At 43.5% G+C, this 11053-nt stretch overlaps 1 protein-coding gene across 1 annotated transcript; it reads right to left on the minus strand.

Annotated features, from left to right (window-relative positions):
* Positions 1-2341: 2341 nt before the first annotated feature.
* Positions 2342-8167, minus strand: DYNLT1 (dynein light chain Tctex-type 1). Its single transcript, XM_061990365.1, has 5 exons — positions 8020-8167; positions 4617-4658; positions 3342-3465; positions 3056-3133; positions 2342-2758 (listed from the first exon to the last, which is right to left on the minus strand). Exons 1-5 carry the CDS (start codon positions 8044-8046, stop codon positions 2688-2690), a joined length of 342 nt encoding a protein of 113 aa, XP_061846349.1. The 5' UTR covers positions 8047-8167; the 3' UTR covers positions 2342-2687.
* Between the last annotated feature and the right edge of the window lie 2886 nt (positions 8168-11053).

Consider the following 11053-nt stretch of genomic DNA (forward strand, 5'->3'; position numbering starts at 1 on the left):
TGCTTTTTTCTATCAATCAGAGGTGGCAGCGCTCATTTACCAACAGCAGTGAATTCTGAAGCCATTTCCTTTAGGTTTTAGTTAAATAGTTTAGGGTGGTAGGCAGGTCATGCTCAGCTGTTGCAGATACAGGAAGTTACCCTCCCCCTGTTCTCATTACTGTTCCTTCAGGGCAGGGCTGATGTGCCCCTCCATTTCTATAGCTGTTGTCAGCTGTAAGAGACAGGAAACAAACACTGACTTTATAACTAACTACCTACCTTCCCAACTACTCCAGCCCCTAGTTTGTGCTATATTTTTTTATTTTACACCCAGTTAATTACCTAGAGCAAGGACTCTGCAAGCTCATCACCCTCATGCTTCGCAGTGGCACTGAGGTGAGCGGGTCTGAAAAAGGTGATTAAGGTAGTTGAAGATAATTAAAATTTTACAATCAGCAACTGCACAACATGGAGACTGTCATGTGTCATCACAATAGCATTTTACAGAAAAGCCCTGTCTTAATTTGAGGGAGGTGGGAAGACCAACACCCAAAACCCCACAGCCGCCAAGCCCTTCTGTAGCCTGTCACATCGGAAGCACTGGTTATGGCTCACATGCAAAACAATCTCTAAAAACTCTGTAGCACAACTTCTGTTTTAATGCAACAGGGATTTTTCCTCCCAGGCAGCTTTTACACTGACAGGCATTTCAAGAATTTTTTTCTGTAGGCCAGCCCATACATGAACCAACAAATAGCAAAAAAGTCAAGGGATTTGCTATGACAAACATAAAGGACAAGGAATGTTTGCATGGCTGGACCAGGAAGCCAAGTATAGAAATAAATACTGTTTCTTTTAAATGTACATAAATAGCTGAGTAGGTACTACATTACCAGCATTGCTGTGGCATGCTGATGGAAAGGAGATAAAGTTTCCAACTGTCCAGATAAAAAAATTCCCTTGGCAATTCAAAGATCAAAGATTTAGTCTCTTTATAACAAGTTTCTCTCTCAGCCTGATGACTGAGACACTATTTGATCTATCTCATTTTAATATTTTCTTTTTGCAGGTGTTGTATCATTTCTGACCCTGAACACTCAGCTTTCTGTTTCTAGTCAAACCGACGCTAAACTAAAACTCTTCGCTACAGCACTGCAAGGTATGAACTCCCCAGTATAAGGTATGTACACACAGTATAGCCCTGTAGCACTCACTGGGATATACACTCAAATAATGTGGCTTGGCATGAAGATGTGCCTACAGCCATGTTTTAAAATGGGTATGCTAGCAGAGATACACAAGCCTTATGGCTATATTTAAAGTCTCAAATGTACCAAGCCTGCTGACAAAGAACTTTTTGCCCTACTGACAGCAGAGCAGGATAGGAAGGGTGTTGAAGCCTTGCCTAGCACAGGGCTTTCTACAAGCATCTTTGGATGCACTGAGTAGTTATCACAGAGAGCACGCTTATGCACCCAGCACTGAACAACAAATCTGCAGTTGGTTGACTTTTCAGTGTCACATCTTTCCAGCTCATGGAAACATACCGTTGTACCAGCAGTCATCTCATTCCAAGCAGCTTTAGCCATGAGCCAGATCCCCAAAACATTGGATGGGGCCTCCTAAATACAACCAAACGCAGGTCCCTCTGCCTGACTCCAGCCAGGCATACTCTCCCATACTTGCTCTGTAAGCAATTCTTTCATCTTCACCAGCAGTGAGCTACTGGTTTCAGAAGCAGCAAATCAAGTCACAGTGGCAGTCTGAAATTGAGAGCATGCTCCCAGTTCTTTAATTAGTTGACAAAACCTATCCAAGCTTATGCTGAAAACTTGTTTCACTTGTTATTCCTCTTCAACTTCACTCCAGAAGGCAGGAGACTGATTCATGTGTTATTATTTAACAACAGGTGGCCTTGAGGCAGTTTCCCCCCTTTTCAAAAGGATCACGTTTCACCAGCTCTCAGAACTTACCAAGCTCACCTTCTGCAAAATCCGGTAGCAGATAGGTTCAAGACCTACTTAACACCTGTAACCGGTTGCAGCAGCAGGTGATTACCCATGTACAGCTTGCCAAGCACTTCCAGAATGTGGAAAACTTCTTACCTGCCTTTGTTTGATGAAGACTGTTATTTCTGTTACTGTTACTAAATATCAGATTAAACAGGTCCCAAAAACGCAGCCAAGTTACTTTCTGATAAACATCATCTATTTTTCTTGCAATTTTGTAGTGACTTTGATGACATTATGGAAGTGCTTTGTATTCTTGTATGTACCTCAACTAACATAAAGAGAACTAAGAGTACTGGAGGTTTTTTAAAAACAACAAAGGAGTTACGTTTAAATAAGTCACACCAGTGGTTATGAATTTCAATAATTTAATGCTAACCAAGAGTACAAAGTGTGAAAGTCGGTGTCTCGGTTATTTTGGTCTTAAGAAAGAAATCTAGAGAAAGTGTTTACACTGCAGCAGATTTCAGTATTAGCACCTTGAAGAGAAGTTCTTGAAGTGTAAGACAGTATGGCAACACTGGTACGATACGAAGTACAAACATAAACCATGTAACAGCATGTTTCCACATTTCTAAGTTTGGAAAAAAGTTATTTAAAAAGTACATTAAAAACAGAAGTCGTTCAGTGAATTCACAGTTTGAGATGGAATCAAGTGCTGGAGTAGAAAAGAGAAGGGTGAACGATTTCAAGGCAATTATATCGCAAGTCCAAAGGCACTGACAATACAGTACATGGTCTTATTCTCCCATCTCACAGTGCAGGTTCCTATGAATACAAAAAAAGCGTTTCAGAGACAGAAGAAACTGACAGTGATTAAATGCATGCTCTTCTATGCATGTTTGGAATTGGGTCATGCTGAGAATCTTTAAGAACTAAGCTTTCCCAACACCTAAGCATTTCATATATGGTAGAGTTAGCATCACAGCCACATGGATAAAATACCAAACTGTATGCTATTATTCCAAAAGGACTGCACTTGGCAAACTGAAGTATGCTGGCTAGCATACTAAGGGCATTAACATTAAAGTTGCAAGCTGAAAAATCCAACAGTTGTGTCCTTACCATCGCTGGAGTTGTCCCAGAAGCAAGAGCTTGCTGTATGTAGCCCAGCACCATTCTTTTGCATAATCACGCAGGTCACTGTTAGTAGAGAAGCTTTTATTAATTTATCACTACTGTTAATTAATGTTTAGCTACATTTTTGCTTAGCATAGTCTATACACATGCACATACACATGCTTACGAGTAGCATACAGACACGGCCCCTTGTCAAGGTCTTCCATCAGCCCCTACCCATCAGTGCCCTTGACTGTATCGGCTCTAACACATGAGAGGGAGCTGAGCTCACCAATATACTTGAAAGGCTTCCCCAGCTTTGTGAGTTGGCTTAGCGTTTGTTCCACCACGCTTGTTGTCCACTGGTTGACTTTGCTGTGCTGGTAGGCGTTCCCACCTATCGCACTCTCGATGGCCTGTTGGCGACAAACGCCTCAAATAAGCAGAATTATCTACAAGGCACCCATTAACCCATTCCAATCATACTCACAGATAAAACCTAAATACTGCTTGTCCATACCAATTGTTGCAAGTGTTTTCGAGTATAAAACAACCTTGCAGATCAGAGTTTGAGCCAGGCATAGGGGAAATTGTCATAGATTCCATCCTCTCTCCATTTTGTGGTATTTTATTTGTAGAGTTATGAAAAGGGTCTTACATTTAAGACCATGAAGAGACTGAAAAAATGCACACAACAACGGCTCACCCACACATTCTTCCACGGAAATGCATTTCAGATTTTTCAGTGGAATCATTTTTGGGAAACAAAACCTCAAATCAAAAGACCCATGTAGTTGATTACTTATCAAGCAGAAGCCTTCACCCAGATAGTCCATTTTACTTGAAAGGATAGTTTCCCCTTTCAGTTACAAATAAAGGTATATCAAAGCTGCATGTTTTTTATTGAGACACTTTTTTTTCCTGAGAGAAATTGTAAGAAAAATAACCCACAGAAATTATTTCAGACTCAGAGGCAGGAGGATGTACCAGAGCATGTGTATTCAGTTAACAGAGTCTGAGTAAAACAGTTATTTTGCAACAAGAGAAAGATTACACTAGCTTATTACAAGAGGAATTCTGGACACAAAACCCAAATCCCTCTGGAAATTTTCTAAAGAGGAAATGCATGTTTCCTAGCAACAAGAAGAGTTCAGTCATTGCAAACAAACAAGAACTCATTTTAGAGGAAAAGCATCTGGAGAAAAAAACCCAACCACCCCACACTAACATGCATGTGCAGATAGCCTATAATAACCCCCAAATATATGTTACTGAAACATAAAACCTACCTCTATAGGCTTTAACTTAAATAATTCCCCTAGAAATTCTAATAGGGATACGCTACAACCAGAGAGGAGCATATGAAATCACTTCAATTATCTTTTGGATTTGTAACACATATCACACTAAAACTGCGTATCGTTTCCACTTAAAGTATGTACATTGGATAAATGAACACATATATACTCTGATAGCAGCCCATCCAGAAATCTATTACACATCAGCTGTCTGGCACATAGCAAATAACATTATACTTTCTCAGTTACAGAATGAAAATGTTAGTTACCTCTTTAATGATGCTGCTGACTTCATCGACAACAAAGGAAGTCTACAAGAAAAGTACAATTTTAAATAATCAGTGGACAAATCCTTCTGTTTACAGAGTTCAACCTTTGTTAAGAACGTGCACTAGCAGCTTCATTTATGCTTCTCAGATTTCTTCCAAGTCAAAAGATACCTTTATTTGCTCATATATACTCTGGCTCCCCAAACCAAGCCAAATCAAGTTAACATTCTTAGTGAAGTAATGAAAAGTAACAGATGAATTAATGTTGGCTGACCTTTGGAGTCAAAGATTTCAAATCTTAACTTGAATGTAATTTAAAATCATATGTATTTATATATATACACTTCTGTGTTATATATATTCATTTTACAATGAGCCTTATTGTCCACAAAGCACGGTGGGGTTGCAGAGGTAACCTCTGTGTGCAGACACAGCTTACAGTTAAATGAAGCCAATCTCTCCAGGGCGCTGATGTGGACAAAACATCAATTCACAGCTCAAGGAAAGGCTGTCATCACAATCTCAGCTTGGGGTGGGGGAGGAGAAGAAAACTGACCCCTGGAAACCAAAGGGGAAATCTAGCTCGCTGGACTTGCCACCACCTTCAGCCTTCCTTCAGGCTCTGGGGAGCAGAGATTAAGCACATGGAATGGAGACAGAGAAGGCCCCAACATTTTACTAATGGTAGTTTAGATTTACTTGCATGGTTGGTATGTTTTCCTGGTTTAGTCCCTCACTGACAGCTGCCTCCCACGTAAGGTGGTTAAAAGAAGCCACTGTTGCTTCCAGGACAGCCATTCTGCCAGGCTGGAAGAGCCAGGCACTGCACTGGTGTCCTACTGCTACCTCACAGCCTCACCTCACAAGCCAGAGGAATGGAGTCAAACAAAAGAAACCCATGTAACAGCAAACCAATTAATTTCAGAGGGATGAAGAAAGATTTAAAAATTAACCTAATCAAGCACATGTTGCTGTTCTGGCAGGATTAAGATTCTGTGATACCTCGGCTGAGTTTTCACTGGGACATCTGTCAGTTTCACCAGCTAGTAAACATGAATAATGGTGTAATCCAAGTGTGCAGGCAGGATACAGTTACACCTGCTCAGGAGTACTTCAGCATTCATAAAACCTTTGGTCAGAAGGTGACTAGCCTGCTCAGCTGTAGCGACACACAACATTCAGAAATAAAGGAGCAGCTGGGTGTTCTCCCTGACAGAAGAAACAGCATGTCCTGAGAGATGTGAAGGCAACAATGCCTTTTCTGTAACTATCTGGAGGCAGCAACCTGGTCAAACACTTCAACAGTTCTGGGCTCCCCAGCTCAAGAGGGGCAGGGAACTTTCCAGCAAAGGGCCCCTAGGATGATCAGGGGACTGGAGCGTCTTCCTTATGAGGAAAGGCTGTGGGATCTGGGGCTGATTAGTCTGGAGGAGACTGAAGGAGGATCTCATTAATATTTACAAATATCTAAATGGTGGGTGTCAGGAGGCTGGGGCATCCCTTTTTTCCTGTTGTATCTGGTGACAAGGGGTAATGGGAAGAAGCTGGAACACAAAAAGTTCCATTTAAACATAAGGAAAAATTACTGCAAGGGTGAGGAAGCCATGGAGTTCTCTGGAGGTTTTCAGACCCACCTGGATGTGTTCCTGTGTGATTTGGTCTAGGTGGACCTGCTTTAGCTGGGGGCTTGGACCAGATGATCTCTAAAGGTCCCTTCCAACCCTGACCATCCTATGATTCAACATTTTTAACAGCTTTTATGTGCTGTGGCAAACTGGCTTTTATTTTCAGCTTCTTGACTTTAATTTTAATATGCCTCATTTGTTTTCACGGTACTGAATTTTATGGGTGCTAGTATTTCAGGTGCACCACTGTATTTAACCAAATAAGAGCTATAATTACCAAAATACCCTCCCATAGAGTGTAAGTTAAGAATATGTGTGCCAGACGTGCTGTCAGGTACCATGACAAACCATATACTGATTTGTATTCACAAAGTCTAAAACTCTGCCTTTGAGACTACACATGCCTTTGAGACTACACAAATAAAGTAAACGGAATTAAATCCAACCCAAGTTCTCAGAGGTATTTAGACATCTAATTTGTAAGGAAACAAGTTAAGAAAGAGCTATAAAGACATTGAAGAATGTGGTTCTAGGTTCCTCCTACTTCTCAACCTTCTCCCTGTTCTGAGATAACACGTATGGGTTCATCAGAACATAAAGTCCTGATATCCATCTTTGTGATCTGTGTGCTGCAACCAAGTTGCCAAATAACACAATTCTTTAATAAGATAAACACTTTTTGTATTTAAAAATAAAGGGGAAAAAACCCCACAGAAGCTTTGTGATTTCTTTGAGCTCCTCCCTGGGCTCACGGACAGCAGATGGGATGTTTCCAATATCTCATTTAAAAAGGGTGTTCCAACGAAACAAATGCAAACTGCAGAGCAGTATTATTTTTTAGCAATAATGAAGATGTTTTTTAAAACAGTTTAAGACCGACCTTCAAGTTTGTTAATTATCATTTGTTTAAAAAAACCGAATATCTGCTACAAGGCCCCGGAATAGGGCAAGGCTTTTGGAATATCACAAGCTTGACACACCTTCACTGCTTTGCTATTGTCTAACTAAGTCATAATGCTGCTGTTGAAGAACAATGGTCATGGCTCCAAAAAACCGTCCCTCTGCAAGAGTAACGCTTTAGCTCTCATTTAGCATGATAAAGATCCTTAATTCATCCGACTTCGTATCTTGTTAAATGTCTCATTAGCGTGTCTGTGACACGCTATCTGCTTGAACATTTTCCGCACAAAAAAAAATGCTTATTCGAGTCACTGATCTAAATCTTACCAGTAAAGTTCCCTGCACAGCACCCTGCTTCATGCCAGAAGCCACAATACCGCTTGAGCATTTTCTCGCTCTGATTTGCAGCGGCAACTTTCCCGAGAGAAACACGCGTGGGTCGAGGCCACGGAAGAGGAGCCCAACCAACACTAGAAATGCAGGCAAGGGGCTGCCCATCCGCCCGGCCGGCCACGGGAGCCGCTCGCACCGCCGGAGGGCCCGGGGGCTCCTGGGACGGCCCCCGCCTGCCTGCCCGGGGCGGGGCGGGGGGAGCAGCCCCGCGGGCCCGGCGGCGGGAACAAAGGCTGGGCCTGTCTCCAGCCGTCGCGTGGGACCCGCGGCCCGGAGATGCCGCCGAAGCCCGGCGTCACCCAGGCGAGGGCGGCGGGGGATCAGGGCGCCGGGCGGGCTCCCAAGGGCGCCGGGCGAGCAAGAGGCTGAGCAAGGGGTGGGGTCCGGGACGGACAAGTATCGCCCAAGACCCCCCGCCGGCTCTGAAAGGAGGAGCCAGAGCCCCGAAGCTGTCCTTCCCCTAACTCCCCTCCCCGGCCCCTTACCTCCTCCCCCGACTGGAAGTCGTCCATCTTCCCGGTGGATCCCCTCACGCCGCGCTCCACGCGCCCGCCGCCGCTCGCAGTGCGCCTGCGCCTAACGGCCGCCCGGCCAGTGCGGCACCCCAACCCGCTCGGCGCTGTACGCCTGCGCGCCTCGCTCCCGGCCCGGCCCGGCTCGGCTCGGCTCGCCTCCTGCGCCGCGCAATGCGCTCACCGCGTCTCCGTCGCGTTAGCAACGGGGAGCACCCGCCGCCAGGGGGCCCACGCCCTCCAAGATGGCGCGGTTGCCATAGCAACAGGACGGAGGCGCCTGGGCGGGGGGGTTGGCAGGCGGCGCTGCCGAACGCCCAACGTCTGAGGCAAAGAGAGGACACCCTGTGTCGCGGTTGTGTTTTCCGTGTTGCGTTCAAGTCGTTTTGCGACAAGTAAAGCTCGTCGTTTGCGTTCAGTTGGGCATGGCTGCGGGCACGTGGCTCCGAGACGTTCTTCCCAACAGAGGAGGATTTGCATCCAGTTTCTGGAAACAGCTTGAGATGGTGGCCAGGAACTGGAAAAATACATGTGGAAAGACATGAACAATATCTGACTTCTTACGGTTCTAAGCACATCCTGTCATTTTTAGCAGCCCCAATGAAGATCTGGACAACGAAATTACAGGGAAGGTCTCCCACAGTTTATGGGTTTTGTGTGTGTGTGTGCAGTGTTCACAGATTGCCCAAATTACTGATGATACCGACTTCTGACAGCTGCTCTAGGCAGCAGAAGATGCTCTTCAGGTTCAGAGTGGCCTGGATGAAAAATAGTCCAAATAAAGGAGAAAGTAACTTTCTGGAGACAAAGTGGAAAGGCAGGAATAACTAGCTCTATAAATGCAGACAGGGCAAGACCAGCTCACTTGGTTAGCTGTTTCACAGAACAGCGACTAGAGGGGTCTATTAGGTACAATTTACCTCCATTTGTCAGATGGTGCTTTTAAAAAAGGAGATCCCTTTTAAAAAGGGGATGTGTAAGCAGACATACACCTTGCAGGACATGGGAAGCAGCATTCTCATGGTTCTCTCAGCAATAAAGCCTCACAAGGAATAGTGTCTAGTTTTAGGCGTTGTATTTCAAGTGGAGGGAGTTACAGCCTCAGGGCCTGAGTGCCCCAAAATATCTCAGCTGTGTCTCCACCGTTCCAGGCCTGTCTTTTAGTCAGACCTGACCCCTACATTTTAACTCTGCCTCCTGTTTCTCTTAAAGAAGACCCTGGCCAGTCACTTCACCTTGGGGTTGTATGGGCAGCCTCAGCTCTGCCTACCCCAGTGGGACATGGTGAGACTGTAGTGGCTAGTGAGCTTGGGCCATCTCCTCTGAGCTCTGTGCTCTCTTCTCCTGCCACCCAGAAAGCAGGCACAAAAACTTGAGGACTATGGCAAAGCTGAACAAGTGGTGCCTGTTTAGACAGAAGAATAAAAGGCTACAACTTGATTATATTCTTAGCATGTGTAAAATACTGTAGTAGTTTTCTGTCTCCAGGGGTTAGTGAGAAAAACACAAAGAGTTAAAAGTGTGGCAATTAAGGCTTTGGTTAAAACTTTAGGGAAAGCTGGTGGTAGAGCTAACAATGCTCAGCCTAGACTTGCAATACCACAAATCTGTTGCTACTGGTAGCTACAATCCTCAGATTGTTTCTGGTCTTTTATTTAGTTAGAGTTTTGTCTGAAATGAAGGCCCAAATCATCATAATATTCTTGTTGAGCATAGTTTTATAGCCCCCAGGAAGACCCCACTAACAGCTGCTTTTTCTTCAGTGATACAGCTGAAGTGATTAAATTTAAAATACACAGGTGGAAGTATTTGAGCCTATTTAACTCAACGAGGTTAGAAGATGGCAAGCTGTTTAGTTTTGTCATGGGGATAGAATTGTAGTGCTTTGCTTGACTTTAACTAAAAATAGTATTTCTTAGAACACCCAAAATACTAAGAAGGTCTTCTGCATTATATATACAGTTTATTGGATAGAGCCAGGAGCAAGAAAGGAGATGGACCATCAAGAACAGCCTCTCTTCCAGCCTTTGAAATAATTTGAATGTAATTTTGAACTTCATTACTCACACTTGAATCTTTAATAGACTGAATTGGAATATTGAATCTAAATAATTCTCTGAGACAGGATTTCTACTTGCAAGGTAAAATAATTCTCTGTTTTTCACAGATGCAGAAAAAAATGAATTATTTTGAACTTTTATCTGTGCTAATTGCTTTGTCATTCTGACTTGAATAAAAAACTGTTTTGTTTCCAGGAAATACAAGCAGAGGTTTCTGTGTGAGTCCTAGGGACACTGAGGTTAGTAGTATTTTCACATCTATACTGTCAGAAAAAGAAATGATGTAGAACTCAAAGCCACTTGTCTTCCTGTGTGAGGCTTGAAGACTGAGCATATTTTGATGATATCAGTCAGCTTTTATAGTCTCTTGTGCTGAGTTTCTTTTTAACATTAGAAAAACAAGTAACTTCTCTTTGATGGCTAGTTGCTGGTAACAAAACCAGACTTGGCAAAAGCAGTTGTGATGCTAGAGCTCTACTTCGAGTGCATTTTAGCTGTTTTAGGGATGCTGCTCTGAATATATGTCAGTCTAATTTTGATGCCTAAAGGAAGGAAACAGGGTGGAGAACAGCCTCTGCTTTTTTTTAAGGGAAAAATAAGTAAATAGTAAGAGTGTAGACAGTTTTGTGGAGACTTGGCTAGAGGAAAGAGGACATGATAGAACACAGCTGGTTAGGCAGTAAGCATTAAGCGATAAGATATTGGACCCTTGCTCAAGGACATGAGAGCAAGAGAGTTGTATGATAACAGGATGAGAAAACAGGAGCTTAGTTTGGGTTGAGCAGCCACAAGCATCCGAAGTATGTTGAAACGGGGAGGGGGTTTGCATCTAACTGGGAACCAATGATGAGCTTAGCTTTTGCAATATGTATGAGCCTGATTATTGTATCTATAAAAGAGTTATATCTTTGCAAATAAAGTTGAGACTTGTTGCACTACAGGGTGGG

The sequence above is a fragment of the Colius striatus genome, chromosome 2, assembly GCF_028858725.1.
Source record: "Colius striatus isolate bColStr4 chromosome 2, bColStr4.1.hap1, whole genome shotgun sequence".
Classification (NCBI taxonomy): domain Eukaryota; kingdom Metazoa; phylum Chordata; class Aves; order Coliiformes; family Coliidae; genus Colius; species Colius striatus.

Bases quoted from the DNA above. Each gene is read 5' to 3' on its own strand.
- DYNLT1 (XM_061990365.1), bottom strand. From the start codon at position 8,046: ATGGACGACTTCCAGTCGGGGGAGGAG. The intron at 3,134-3,341 runs GTGAGCTCAGCT...CTCTACTAACAG, and splicing joins GAAGCCTTTCAAGTATATTG to TGACCTGCGTGATTATGCAA. The intron at 2,759-3,055 runs GTAAGGACACAA...TTGTATTCATAG, and splicing joins CTGGGACAACTCCAGCGATG to GAACCTGCACTGTGAGATGG.